The 15,471-nt window shown below is 38.3% G+C and overlaps 1 protein-coding gene across 2 annotated transcripts in view; it reads right to left on the bottom strand.

The window, feature by feature from the left end:
• CHMP3 (charged multivesicular body protein 3) overlaps positions 1 to 15,471 on the bottom strand; it is a 69,198-nt gene that overhangs the window by 14,576 nt on the left and 39,151 nt on the right. For both annotated transcript variants that reach the window (XM_060117231.1, XM_060117232.1), the window contains exon 3: positions 2,442 to 2,621. In XM_060117231.1, the coding sequence (XP_059973214.1) occupies positions 2,442 to 2,621 (180 nt within the window). The remainder of the gene's footprint in view (positions 1 to 2,441; positions 2,622 to 15,471) is intronic.

Raw genomic sequence — 15,471 nt, 5'->3', positions numbered from 1 at the left:
CAGAGGTCGGCATGACGTTGCACCAGCCCGAGGCGCGCCGTGCGTTCTCCCAGGGAAGCCGCCCCTGGATCCCGGGACCCCGGCAGTGGCAGGCTGCACAGGCTCCCGGAAGGGCGGTGTGGACAGTGACCTGTGCTCGCACACAGGCTTCTTGGCGGCGGCAGCAGCAGCCCCAGCGTCCCACGCCCGTCTCTGGGCTCCGCGCTTTCAGCCGCGACTCGCGCCCGTCTCTGGAGCTCCTTTACGCGGCGCTCTTAATCCACTCTCCTCGCGCACCAGGAAACCAAGAGGGAAGAAAAAGTCTCCTGCCTCTTCGGCAGCTCCAGAGTTTTCCCGGACTCCCTCCCGGCTAGCTGTGGCACATTAGCCCCCTTCCGGCTGAGTTCTCGCCGCCAGCCCCAGTCCTCTCCCTGCGCTCCGACCGAAGCCCGAGCCTCAGCTCCAGCGCCGCCCGCCCCGGCGGGGGAGCAGACAAGCCTCTCGGGCTGGTGAGTGCCGCTCGGCACCGCTCCTCTGTGCGGGAATCTCTCCGCTTTGCCCTACCCAGGTATGTGGGGAGTTTCTTGCCTTTTGGGAGGTCTGGGGTCTTCTGCCAGCGTTCAGTAGGTGTTCTGTAGGAGTTGTTCCACGTGTAGCTGTATTTCTGGTGTATCTGTGGGGAGGAAGGTCTAGCTAGTTATATTTAATGAGCTCATTCCTGAGTTCCTTTTTCATTAAAGTAGCTTTCATTTCTTTTATTTAAGTTTTAAAAATATGAATAAATAAAAGGTTCATGCCAGTAGGCACTGTTACTAAATCAGCCCCTAAAAATCCTTGGGCCTCTAGTTCTTATTCAGGCTCTTCAAATTTGAGGAGTATACTGTTTTACTGTGAAACAGTGCAGTGAGACTGTGCAGTGAACTGAAAGGTAGTTTTTCAAGATGATAATGACTTGAAACATAAAGATGTAATTACTGTCTAACTCAATGGAGCAGCTTATCTATGAGAGTAGTAATTACTGTTTATTGCTCTGAGGAAGATAGAAAAGACGGGGAAATGGGGTAACCTCTCTGAAAAATGGAACATCTTTAACATAAATGGCTAATGTATATTATAAAATTCTAATCCTTGTCGTATTCCTTCTATTCCTATGAATGTAGTAAATATTCAGTTTAGCTTGTTGTTCTTTTTTCTTTTAAAATATAAATATTTAAAAGTAAGATTTTTAAACCACATCAGAAATCAGGATTGTAATAGTGTGATGGCATCAGGATAGTTATGGAGCAGCAACATTTTTTTCTTCTTTTTTTTTAAAGTTTAGATTGTATTGGTTATTTTGTTCCATAAAAAGACACTCAAATTCGTGGTTTTCAGCAACAGGGACGTGACTGCACAGTTATTTGCTGGTCTGGGCCTCTCCACATGATCTTTCATCCCGGGCCTCTTCACTTTAGTGTAAGGATCTATAAATATTCAAAGATGATGAGACGTATCTTTACAGAATATTTATTTTCTCTGAAGCAAGGAGAAGTTATTAGAAAGGACTCCCCGCCTCGGGTCCCCAGTGAAGTCCTGGGTCCTAACTGAGGTTCTGTTAAGCTGTGTCTGGTCAAGTCATTGATCCACCTTGGACTTCCTTTGATATAAATGTGTTTCAACTTTTCTGCCCCAGCCTACCTGAGTGATAAGATAAATTCTCATTAGCAACTAAATCCAGTTGATTAATTTAGTTTATTTTTTAAGGTATTAAAAACTATATTATGAAAATAGCAGATGTTCATTGTAGAACAATGCAAGGGCAGGTTAAATGAAAAGTTCATGTTCTTTCTCTACTCTCATTTCTTTGTTCTAGCTCCACAGATGTAACCACTATTAGCTTTTTGTATAGCCTTCTAGCAACCTTCTTAAAATATATCATTAAAAAAAAATTAAATTGATAGTTCACATGTATGCTGAATACCCAGTACAGGGCCTGCAGGTTCCTAAGATGTAAGAAAGCATTCGGTTGAGAGTCAGAGATGAGGCAGAAAAGGAGGTGAGCGAAAGCCAAAGACAAACTTGGACTATTTAAAACCCTGCCTGGGGCAACTCCGGGCCGAGGGCAGAAGAAACCTCCCTTCATCCTCCTCTAAGGTGTGGGCGCACTGCTTATGCCTCTGACTCAACTCTCAGGTCACTTTACCACACTGTTCACGTGAGGAGATACAGTCTGAGTTCTAAACAAAGTACATTTAGATGGAGATTTTCCCATTATTTCAACAACCCTGGCAAAAGAAAATGAGTAACAATAAAATAAAAATGAGAGTAATAAGTATATTTTGCTTTTGTATAACACTCCAATTAAGACAATGTAAGGAATAAAAACCAGAGCTAAGACTGTCCTTCCTATTCAAGGAAACCAGTGTTATAATAACGGCAAGAGCATCAGCTAATGATGTGGCTGGAAGGTACCGCCATCTTACCCAGCTGGTTCTTCATCCCCATGAGCACGGAGTTCATGTGCGCTTTGGATGCGTAGAGCTTGCTCACGGCCCTCCTCGACCTGAGCATCTCCTTGGCCAGGACCACACACACATCCTTCTGACCCTTCTTGGCAGCATCTTTCACAGATCGCTTCACTTTTTCTTCTTCTCTTTGGATATCTAAATTTAGAACAGAAGACAGAATGTCAAAAAATTAAGGGTAAACCAGGAGAGTTATTGGCCCTGAAATCTGTTCTTACTGTGATCTAAATGTGTCTATTAAACAGGAGAACAGATAGGAGGATAGAAACTAAATAAAAATAATTAACGTGGTCAGTATTCATTATTTCCAGAAACATTAAAGTAATATAAGAGTAAACAGAAAAGTAAATCTTATTACACTAGACAAAATTTCAAAACTGCTTTTGCAAGCCCATTCTAACACCTGTTGGTACTGGTACTAAGGAACTTTAAAAATACTGTAAATGCGGGGAATTCCCTGGTGGTCCAGTGGTTGGACTCAGCGCTTCACTGCCATGGCCCTGGGTTCAATCCCTGGTTGGGGAACTCAGATCCTGCAAGCCGCATGGCATGGCCAAAAAAAAAAAAAAGAAAAGAATACTGTAAATGAATTCCAGAGCTTGCTCTCATAATCAATAAGTAGTATTCCCACAATTACAGGAGTACAATCTCAGTACATCTATTAATGATTTATAAAAACCTACAACTAAAGGAAAGCCTGAACATACAAAAAGTATCACATCAGTATCAACTACAGGTAAGATATGTCTAAGTTACGTGCTTTATGGTTAGTAGAGATTTTTTCCAATTGTGGTAAAATACACATAACATCAAATTTACCATCCTAACCATTTTTACATACGCAGTTCAGTGGTATTAAGTACATTCATATTGTTGTGAACCATCACCGCCATCCGTCTCCAGAACTCTTTACAGTTTTCAACACTGAAACTCAAAGGCTTTAAATAATAACTCCCTATTCCCTCCTCCCCCCAGCCCCTGGCAAATACCATTCCAATTCCTGTCTTTATGAATTTGACTACTCTAGGTACCTTATGTAAGAGGAATCCTACAGTATTTTGTGTGTGCGTGTGTGACTGGCTTATTTAACTTAGCATAAAGTCTTCAAGGTTCAGCCATGTTGGATCATGTATCAGACACCCTGCTTTTTAAAGGCTGAATATTCCATTGCATATATATACCAAATTTTGTTTATCCGTTCAGCTGTTGACAGACACTTGGGTTGCTTTCACAACCTTTAGCTATTGTGAATAATGCTGCTATGAACATGAGTGTACAAGTATCTTTTTGAGACCCTGCTTTCAAATCATTTGTGTATATACTTATATTACCATAGACCTCATGGCTTAAAAAATATGAATTTATTTCTCATAGTTCTGGAAGCTGGGAAGTCCAAGATCAGGGCTCCTAGTGAGAATCTACTTCCTGGTTTGCAGGTGAATGCCTTCTTGCTGTATCTTCACAGGGCAGAGAGTTCACCTCTTGTCTCTCCTCTTATAAGGGCACTAATACCATTCATAAGGGCCACACCCTCATGACCTAATTACCTCCCAAAGGCCCCACCTCCAAATACCATCACATTGGGATTAGGGCTTCGATGTATGAAATTTCGGGGCACACAAACCTTCAGTCTATAGCATTCTGCCTCTGCGTACCCCCCCCCAATTTATGTCCTTCTCATATGCAAAATGCATTCATTCCAACCCAACAGCCTCAAAAGTCTTAACTCATTCCAGCATCAACTTTAATGTTTAAGTCCAAAGTCTCATCTAAATATTCTCTAAATCAGATATGGGTGGGACCTGAGGTATGATTCAACCTGAGGCAAAATTCTTCTCCAGCTACGAATTTGTGACAGGCATAGAATAATCATTCTTACTCCAAAAGAAAAAAACAGGGAAGAAGAAAGGGGTGACAGGTCCCAAGCAAGTCCAAAACCTAGCAAGGCAAACTCCATGAGCTCTTAAGACTCAAGAATAATCCTCTGTGAGTAGAGCCACAGAGGTAGAAAACAAACTTATGGTTACCAGGGGATGGCGGGGTGGGGTGGGGGAGGGAGGACAAATTGGGAGATTGGGATGGACATACACACACCACTATATATAAAATAGATAACCAATAAGAACCTGCTGTATAGCACAGGTAACTCTACTCAATACTCTGTAATGGACTATATTGGAAAAGAATCTATAAAAAAAGAGTGTACATATGTATATGTATAATTGATTCACTTTGCTGTACAGCAGAAACTAACACAACACTGTAAATCAACTATACTCCAATAAAAAACAAGCAAACAAACAAGAAAAATAAGAATAAACCTCTCTGGTTTGATATTCTGACTTTCAGACCCACAAGGGTGGCAATGTCACCACCATGGCTGGTGGGGTACCACCTTGATGCAGCTTTCTGTGGGGGTCCCACCCAAGCTGAGGCTCTGCCAGGCAAGGGGTCTTCGGTTGGAGGCAGCCTAGCATATATAGGAACTGAGGTAGTGGCCCTGATGATGTCTGAATCATATTTGGGGACATTCTTTCCTTTCCCTGAAGAAAAGTGCAAGTTAAAAGCCTAAGTTTTACAGTCTTGTCCTGTAAAATCTAAGAAGTCAGACAGCCTTCCTTTATTCTGACCTGGATCCATCCCCATCAGTTCAGACTGGCAGTGATCTCTCTGGAGTAGCTGATAAAATCCATGGGTCACACCCATACTAATCTCCTTATCAAATGGTCAGATAGGTCAGCCATATACTTGGTGTCTTCTGAACCAGCTTTCTCAGTTTTGCAATATGGACAAACAGAGATTATTCCAAATCTCTAAGTTCTGGTTCCACTTTGCTTAACAATTCCTTCTTCATTTCTCTCTCCTTGCATCTTACTATAAGTAGTCAGGAAGAACCATGCCACTCCTCCTATATTTTGCTTAGAAATCTCCTCAGCTAAACACACAATTCATTGCTTCCAAGTTCTAATTTCCACAAAACAGTAGACCCTGAACACACTTCAGCCAAGTTCTTTGCCACTTTATCAAGAATTGCCTTTTCGCCACTGTCCAATAACATGTTTCTCATTTCCGTTTGAGATCTCATCAGAACGGTCTTTACCATCCATACTTCAACTAACATTATGTACATGGTTATTTATGTGTTCTCTAAGAAGAGGGAGGCTTTCTCTCTAGTTCTGTTTTTTTTCCCTTAAGCCCTCACCAGAATCACCTTTAAAGGTCCACTCCTGGAGAACTAGGGTTTTGCTAGCATGCAACTCCAAATTCTTCTAGCCTCTACCCATTAACCTAGTTCCAAAGCTGCTTCCACATTTTATGTGTTTGTTACAGCTTCTTGGTACCAATATCTGTATTAGTCAGATTAGTCAGGCTGCTATAATAAAAATACCATAGATTAGGTAGCTTAAACAACAGAAATTTATTTCAAACAGTTCTGGAAGCTGGGAAGTCCAAGATCAAGGTGCTGGCAAATTCAGTTCCTGATGGAAGCCCCCTTTTCCTGGTTTGCAGATGGATGTCTTCTTGCTGTGTCCTCTCACATGGAGGACAGATATTATTTGTCTTGTGTCTCTTCTGATAACAGCACTAATCTCGTTCATGAGGGCTCCACCTTCATGGCCTAATTACTTGCTAAAAGCACCCCCGCCCCCCCACCAAATGCTATCACATTGGAGATTAGGGCTTCAACACATGAATTTGGGAAGGACACAAACCTTCAGCCCACAGCAATACTAGAAACTGGAATTTCTGGTTCACATGGTAATTCTATTTTTAACCTTTTGAGGAACAGCTATCTGTTTTCCACAGCTGCTGCACCATTTTACATTCCTGCCAATGGTGATCAATGGTTCTAACTTCTCCACATCCTTTGCCAACATTCGTTACTTTATGTTTTGACTGATAGCAGCCATCCTAATGGGTATAAGGTGGTAGCACATCCTGATTTTGATTTATATTTCCCTAATGATTAGTGATGTTGAGCATATTTTCATGTGCTTACTGACCACTGGTATGTTTTCTTCAAAAAATATTCCATAGACTTGAAAGTCTATACAAGTCCTTTGTCCATTTTTGAATAGGGCTTTTTAAAAAATATTTATTTGGATGCACCAGGTCTTAGTTGTGGCACACGGGATCTTCGTTGTCGTGTGCAGGATCTTTAGTTGCAGCACGTGGGGTATTTAGTTGCAGCGTGTGGCATCTTTTAGTTGTGGCATGCAGGATCTTTTAGTTGCGGCATGTGGGATCTAGTTCCCTGACCAGGGATCGAACCTGGGCCCCCATTATTGGGAGTGTGCAATCTTAACCACTGGACCACCAGGAAAGTGCTTGAAAAGGGCTTTTTAAAGTTGAGTTTTACAAGGTCAGTTCTACGTATATTCTGCAAATATTTTCTCCCAATCTATGGGTTGCCCTTTTACTGTTTTCTCTTTTTACTGTGTCTTTTGATTCACAAACTTTTTAATTTTCATGAAGTCTATGTGGTCTGTTATACATTTTTGTTGCCTGTGGCTTTCAGGTCATATCCAAGAAATCACTGCCAAACCCAATGTTGTGAAGCTATAGCCCTGCTTTCTTCTAGGAGTTTTCTAGTTTTAGCTTTTACATTTAGGTCTCTGATCCATTTTTAATTAATTTCCACATATGGTTTTAGGTAAGGGTCCAAACTCATTCTTTTGCATGTGGAAATCCGGTTTACATAGCACCATTAGTTGAGAAGGCTGTCTTTTCCTCACTGAATGGTCCTCACATATATTTGACCATATACGTGAGGGCTGATTTCTGGGCTCTCTGTTCTATTTCACTGGTCTTTATGACTGTCTTCATGCCAGTAGCATACTGGTTTTATTTAGACAGTTTTGTAGGAAGTTTTTTTCCTTACAGTTTTATTGATATATAACTGACATACAGCACTGTATAAGTTTAAGTTACACAGCATGATGACTTACTGACAGAGATCATGAAATGATCACAGTAAGTTAACATCTATCATCATATAGATAGAAAATAAAACACAGAAAAAATATTTCTTCCTTGTGATGAGAACTCAGGATTTACTCTCTTAACAGCTTTCATATATAATCTACAGCAGTCTTCATTATATTCATCCTGTCATACATTATATCCCTAGTACTTATCTTATACTGCAAGTTTGTACCTTTTGACCACCTTCATCCAACTCTCACTCCCCCCAAACCCCAACTCTGGTGACCACAAATCTGATCTCTTTTTCTATGAGTTTGTTTGTTTGTGGTTTTTTGAACTATAATTGACCTACAACACTATGACAGTTCCTGGTGTACAGCACAGTGATTTGGTATTTCTGTACATTACAAAATGATCACCACAATAAGTCTGGTTACCATCCATCATTATACAATGATACTATATTGACTATACTCCCCACTCTGTACATTTCACCCTGTGACTCATTTATTTTGTAACTGGACGTCTGTACCTCTTAATCCCCCTCACCCATTTCACTCATTTAGCTGCGCTCCTCCCCTCTGGCAACCACCCATTTGTTCTCTGTATCAATAACGGTTTCTGTTTTGCTGTGTTTGTTCATTTGTTTTGTTTTTTAGATTCCAAGTACAAGTGAAATCATATGGTATTTTCTTCCTGTCTTAACTTCACTTAGCATAATACCCTCTAGGTCTATCCAGGTTGTCACAAACAACAAGATTTCATTCCTTTTTATGGTTGACTAGTATTCTAACTTATATATGTATATACACACACCACATCTATCCATTCATCTATCAGGGGCACTTAGGTTGCTTCCATGTCTTGGCTACCGTGAGTAATGCTGCGATAATCATAGGAGTGAATATATCTTTTCAAATTAGTGTTTTTGTTTTCTTTGGAAAAATACCTAGAAGTATAATTGCTGGATCATATTGTAGTTCTAATTTTTTGAAGAACCTCCATGCTGTTTTCTGTAGTTGTTGCACCAATTTACATTCCCATCAATACTGCACAAGGGCTCCCTATTCTCCACATCCTAATCCAACACTTGTTTGTTGTCTTTTTAATAATAGCCATTCTCACAGGTGTGAGACGGTATCTTACTCTGGTTTTGATTTGCATTTCCCTGATGATTAGTGATGCTGAGCATCTTTTCTTGTGTCTGTTGGCCATCTGTATGTCTTCTTTGGAAAAATGCCTATTCGGGTTCTCTGCCCATTTTTATTGCCTATTTGAGGTCTTCAGTGTTTCCATATAAATTTTAGAATTATTTGTTCAGTGAAAAATGCCACTGGAATTCTGATATGTACTGAAATGAATCTATAGATGGCTTTGAGTAGTATGGCTATTTTAATAACATTAATTCTTCAAATCCATGAGCATGGTATATCTTTCCATTTGTTTCTGTCGTCTTCAGTTTATTTCATCAGTGTCTTATAGTTTTCTGAGTACAAGTTTTTTACCTCCTTGGTTAGATTTACTCCTAGGTATTTTACTCTTTCTGATGCAATTGTAAATGGAACTGTTTTCTTAATTTCTCTTTCTAACAGTTTGTTGTTAGTGTAAGAAACACAACAGATTTCTCTGAATTAATTTTGTATCCTGCAACTTTACTGAATTCATTTATTATTTCTAATAGTTATTTGGTGGCATCTTCAGGATTTTCTACACATAGTATCATGTCATCTTCAAATAGTAACAGTTTTACTTCTTCATTTCTAATTTGGATTCCTTTTATTTCTTTTTCTGGTCTGACTGCATGGCTAGGACTTCCAATGCTATGTTAAATAAACAGGGCAAGAGTGGGCATCTTTGTCTTGTTCCTGATCTTAGAGGAAATGCTTTCAGCTCTTCAACCTTGAGTATGATGTTGGCCATAGGTTTGTCATAGATGGCCTTTATTACGTTGAGTGATGCTCCCTCTTTTCTCACTTTGTTGAGAGTTTTTATCATAAACAGATGTTGAATTTTGTCAGAAGCTTTTTCTGTATCTATTGAGATGACTATGATCTTTATTCTTCAGTTTATTAATGTGGTATATCACAATGTCTAATTTGCATAAACTGAACCATCCTTCCATCCTTGGATAAATGCCACTTGATCATGGAGTATGATCCTTTTAAATGTACTGTTGAATTTGTTTGCTAATATTTTGTTGAGAATGTTTGCATCTATGTTCATCAGTGATATTGGCCTGTACTTTTCTATTTTGTGTGATATCTTTGGTTTTGATATCAGGGTGATGATGGCCTCATAGAATGAGTATGGAAGCATTCCTTCCTATTCAAATTTTTGGAATATTTGAGTTTTTTTATTTTGTTGATGTGGTGTATTACATTGATTGATTTTCATAGGTGAACCATCCTTGCATTCCAGGAATAAATCCCAGTTGGTCATGGTGTATAATCCTTTTGAATCCTGTTGGCTTGTATTTTGTTGAGGACTTCTGCATCAGTGTTCATAAGGAGTATGGTCTGTAGTTTTCTCTTCCCGTAGTGTCTTTGTCTGGCTTTGCTATGGGAAATGCTGTCCTTAGAGAACAAGTTAGATAGCGTTCCCTTTTCTTCAATTTTCTGAAGAAGTATGAGAAAGACTGGTGTTAGTTCTTTAGATGTTTAGTAGAAATCACCAGTGAATACATCAGGTCTAGGACTTTTCTTTGTTGGGAGAGGTTTTTGATTACTGATTTAATCTCAAGAGTTATAAATCTATTCAGATTTTCTACTGGTGTTTCAGTATTGGTAGATTTTATAATTCTATGAATTTGTCCATTTCATCTAAATTATCCAATTTTTTTAGTGTACAATTGTTCATAGTACTCTCTTACATTTTTTTTTTCTGTAGAATCATGGTAGTGCTCCAACTGGCATTTCTCATCTTAGGAATTTGATTTCCTCTCCCTCTCCCTCCTCCTCCCTTCTTCCCTCCCCACCACCATCAATCTAGCTAAAGGTTTATCAGTTTTGTTGCTTTTTTAAAGAACTCACTTTAAGTTTCTTTGATTTTTCTCTCCTGCTTTTCTAGTCTTTATTTCTTTTTCTCTGACCTAATCTTTCTTATTTCCTTCTTTTTGTTAGCTTTAGGTTGAGTTTTTTCTTCTTTTTCTGTAAGTTGTAAAGTTAGGTTGTTGATTGATATCTTTCTTCTTTTTTAATGTAAAGCATCTTTATAGCTATAATTTCCCTCTGAGCTTTTGCTGCATCCCAAAAGTTGTGATATATAGTGCTGTGGTTTTCACTCATCTCTAAGTATTTTCTTATTTTCCTTTTTTAAAAACTGGTTGAGACTTGGTTTTTGGCCCAACACGTGGTCTATCCTGGAGAATGTACCTTGTGCCCTTAAGAATGTGTATTCTGTTGTTGTTGCATTGAGTATTCTGCATATGTCTATTCTATATATGTCTATTAGTATTCTGTATGTGTCTGTTAGTTCATTATAGTGTTGTTCAAGTCTTCTTTTATCTTTATTCATCTTCTGTCTGGTTGTTATATCCAATTTTGGGAATGGGTTATTAAAATCTTCAACTATTGTTGTAGATCTACTTCCCTTCATATATTTTGACCATCTATTATTAGGTGCATAGATTACATCTTACTGTATTAAAACTTTTATTAACATATAATGTCCTTCTTTGACTCTTATAATCTTTTCTAATTTAAAGTTGATTTTGCATTATATCAGTACAGAAATCTCCACTCTTTTGGTTAAGATTTCCATGGAATATCTTTTTCCTTCCTTTCACTTTCAACCTATTTGTATCTTAGTATACACTAGGGTCATTTTGCTCCCATTCTGCCAAACTCTGCCTTTTAATTGGAGAGTTTAATTCATTTATATTTAAAGTAATTACTGATGAGGAGGGGCTTAATTCTGCCATGTTGCAACTTTTTTCTGTAGGTTTTACAGCTTTTTCATCCTTCATTTCCTGCATTAATGTCTTCTTTTGTGTTTATCTGTTTCTTTTCTTATGGTGAAACTTCAAGTCCCTTTTCATTTGCTTTAGTGTATAATTTATATCTACCTTCTTTGTGATTACCATGGTGAATGCACTTAATATCCTTAAGTTATAACACTAATTTGAATTTATATCAGCTTAACTTTAACAGTATGCAAAAACTTTACTTCTATACACTTCTTTACTTCTAAACTTTGCTTCTATACTCCATCCCCATAGAGCTACTGATGTCACAAAAGCACATCTTTCTGCACTGTGTTCAAAAATATAGCCTGATTTTTTTAAATGCACATGCCTCCTAAATCATGTGAAAACAAAAGATGAAGTTACAAGAATACTACCTTTTATAATTGCCCATGTATTTACCTTTAATGGAGGTATTTATTTTTTCATATGGTTTCCAGTTACTGTCTACTGTCCTTTAATTTCAACCTGAAGTACAGACACCCTTCAGCATTTCTTCCCAGGCAGGTCTAGTGGTAACAAACTCCCATAGTTCTTGTTTAAGTGGGAATGTCAAAATTCCTCCTTTGTTTTGCTGGGTATAGGATTCTTGGTGTATAGGTATCTTCTTTCAGCATTTGAATATATCAACCCACTGTCTTCTGGCCCTCAACATTTCTGATGAAAATCTTATTCAGGATCCCTTGTATGTGACAGGTCATTTCTTGCTGCTTTAAACATTCTCTCTTTGTCTTTCTATAGTTCGATTATAACGTGCCTTGGCATGGGTCTCTGAGTTTATTCTACGTTAGAGTGTGTGGACTTTCTTGGATGATTATATTCATGTTTTTCAGGAAATTTGTTAAGTTTCTGTCTTTATTTCTTCAAATAATCTCTTTTCCCCCTTCTCTCTTTCCTTTCCTTCTGGGACTCCCACAACGTGTATGTTGCTCCAACTGATGCTGTCCAACAGGTCCCTTAGGCTCTGTTTGCTTCAAATTTTTTTCCTTCTGTTCCTCAGACTTGAACATTTCAACTGTATTATTTTCAAGTTCACTAATCCTTCTCCCTGCTCAAATTGGCTTCTGAATAACTCTAGCAATTTTAAAAATTTCTGTTATACTTTTAGCTGCAGAATTTATTTTTGGCTTCTTTTCATGTTTTCTATATCTTTACTGACACTTCCATTTTGTTTATACATAATTTTCTTGGCTTTGTCGACATCTTTCTTTAGTTCTTTTTATTTATTTATTTTTTATTTTTTTGCTTTATAACAAACTTAATCAGTTAAACATATACATATGTTTCCATATCCCCTCCGTTTTGCATCTCCCTCCCACCCTCCCTATCCCACCCCTCCAGGCGGTCACAAAGCACCGAGCTGATCTCCCTGTGCTATGCGGCTGCTTCCCACTAGCTATCTACCTTACGTTTGGTAGTGTATATATGTCCATGCTGCTCTTTCACTTTGTCACAGCTTACCCTTCCCCCTCCCCATATCCTCAAGTCCATTCTCTAGTAGGTCTGTGTCTTTATTCCTGTCTTACCCCTATGTTCTTCATGACATTTTTTTCTTAAATTCCATATATATGTGTTAGCATACAGTATTTGTCTTTCTCTTTGTGACTTACTTCACTCTGTATGACAGACTCTAGGTCTATCCACCTCATTACAAATAGCTCAATTTCATTTCTTTTTATGGCTGAGTAATATTCCATTGTATATATGTGCCACATCTTCTTTACCCATTCATCCGATGATGGACACTTAGGTTGTTTCCATCTCCGGGCTATTGTAAATAGGGCTGCTATGAACATTTTGGTACATGTCTCTTTTTGAATTATGGTTTCCTCAGGGTATATGCCCAGTAGTGGGATTGCTGGATCATATGATAGTTCTATTTGTAGTTTTTTAAGGAACCTCCATACCGTTCTCCATAGTGGCTGTACCAATTCACATTCCCACCAGCAGTGCAAGAGTGTTCCCTTTTTTCCACACCCTCTCCAGCATTTATTGTTTCTAGATTTTTTGATGATGGCCATTCTGACTGGTGTGAGATGATATCTCATTGTAGTTTTGATTTGCATTTCTCTAATGAGTAAAGATGTTGAGCATCCTTTCATGTGTTTGTTGGCAGTCTGTATATCTTCTGTGGAGAAATGTCTATTTAGGTCTTCTGCCCATTCTTGGATTGGGTTGTTTGTTTTTTTGCTATTGAGCTGCATGAGCTGCTTATAAATTTTGGAGATTAATCCTTTGTCAGTTGCTTCATTTGCAAATATTTTCTCCCATTCTGAGGGTTGTCTTTTGGTCTTGTTTATGGTTTCCTTTGCTGTGCAAAAGCTTTTAAGTTTCATTAGGTCCCATATGTTTATTTTTGTCTTTATTTCCATTTCTCTAGGAGGTGGGTCAAAAAGGATCTTACTGTGATTTATGTCATAGAGTGTTCTGCCTATGTTTTCCTCTAAGAGTTTGATAGTGTCTGGCCTTACGTTTAGGTCTTTAATCCATTATGAGCTTATTTTTGTGTATGGTGTTAGGGAGTGATCTAATCTCATACTTTTACATGTCCCTATCCAGTTTTCCCAGCACCACTTATTGAAGAGACTGTCCTTTCTCCACTGTACATTCCTGCCTCCTTTATCAATGATAAGGTGACCATATGTCCGTGGGCTTAACTCTGGGCTTTCTATCCTGTTCCATTGATCTATCTTTCTGTTTTTGTGCCAGTACCATATTGTCTTGATTACTGTAGCTTTGTAGTATAGTCTGAAGTCAGGGAGCCTGATTCCTCCAGCTCCATTTTTCGTTCTCAAGATTGCTTTGGCTATTCGGGGTCTTTTGTGTTTCCATACAAATTGTGAAATTTTTTGTTCTAGTTCTGTGAAAAATGCCAGTGGTAGTTTGATAGGGATTGCATTGAATCTGTAGATTGCTTTGGGTAGTAGAGTCATTTTCACAATGTTGATTCTTCCAATCCAAGAACATGGTACATCTCTCCATCTATTTGTATCATCTTTAATTTCTTTCATCAGTGTTTTATAATTTTCTGCATACAGGTCTTTTGTCTCCTTAGGTAGGTTTATTCCTAGATATTTTATTCTTTTTGTTGCAATGGTAAATGGGAGTGTTTCCTTGATTTCACTTTCGGATTTTTCATCATTAGTATATAGAAATGCCAGAGATTTCTGTGCATTAATTTTGTATCCTGCAACTTTACCAAATTCATTGATTAGCTCTAGTAGTTTTCTGGTAGCATCTTTAGGATTCTCTATGTATAGTATCATGTCATCTGCAAACAGTGACAGCTTTACTTCTTCTTTTCCAATTTGGATTCCTTTTATTTCCTTTTCTTCTCTGATTGCTGTGGCTAAAACTTCCAAAACTAGGTTGAATAAGAGTGGTGAGAGTGGGCAACCTTGTCTTGTTCCTGATCTTAGTGGAAATGGTTTCAGTTTTTCACTATTGAGGACGATGCTGGCTGTGGGTTTGTCATATATGGCCTTTATTATGTTGAGGAAAGTTCCCTCTATGCCTACTTTCTGCAGGGTTTTTATCATAAATGGGTGTTGAATTTTGTCGAAAGCTTTCTCTGCATCTATTGAGATGATCATATGGTTTTTCTCTGTCAATTTGTTAATATGGTGTATCACGTTGATTGATTTGCATATATTGAAGAATCATTGCATTCCTGGAATAAACCCCACTTGATCATGGTGTATGATCCTTTTAATGTGCTGTTGGATTCTGTTTGCTAGTATTTTGTTGAGGATTTTTGCATCTATGTTCATCAGCGATATTGGCCTGTAGTTTTCTTTTTTTGTAACATTTTGTCTGGTTTTGGTATCAAGGTGATGGTGGCCTCGTAGAATGAGTTTGGGAGTGTTCCTCTCTCTGCCACATTTTGGAAGAGTTTGAGAAGGATAGGTGTTAGCTCTTCTCTAAATGCTTGATAGAATTCACCTGTGAAGCCATCTGGTACTGGGCTTTTGTTTGTTGGAAGATTTTTTATCACAGTTTCAATTTTAGTGCTTGTGATTGGTCTGTTCGTATTTTCTATTTCTTCCTGATTCAGTCTTGGCAGGTTGTGCATTTCTAAGAATTTGTCCATTTCTTCCAGGT

Source organism: Mesoplodon densirostris, chromosome 14 (genome assembly GCF_025265405.1).
Source record: "Mesoplodon densirostris isolate mMesDen1 chromosome 14, mMesDen1 primary haplotype, whole genome shotgun sequence".
NCBI classification, from domain to species: domain Eukaryota; kingdom Metazoa; phylum Chordata; class Mammalia; order Artiodactyla; family Ziphiidae; genus Mesoplodon; species Mesoplodon densirostris.
This window is presented reverse-complemented; position numbering and strand designations above follow the sequence as displayed.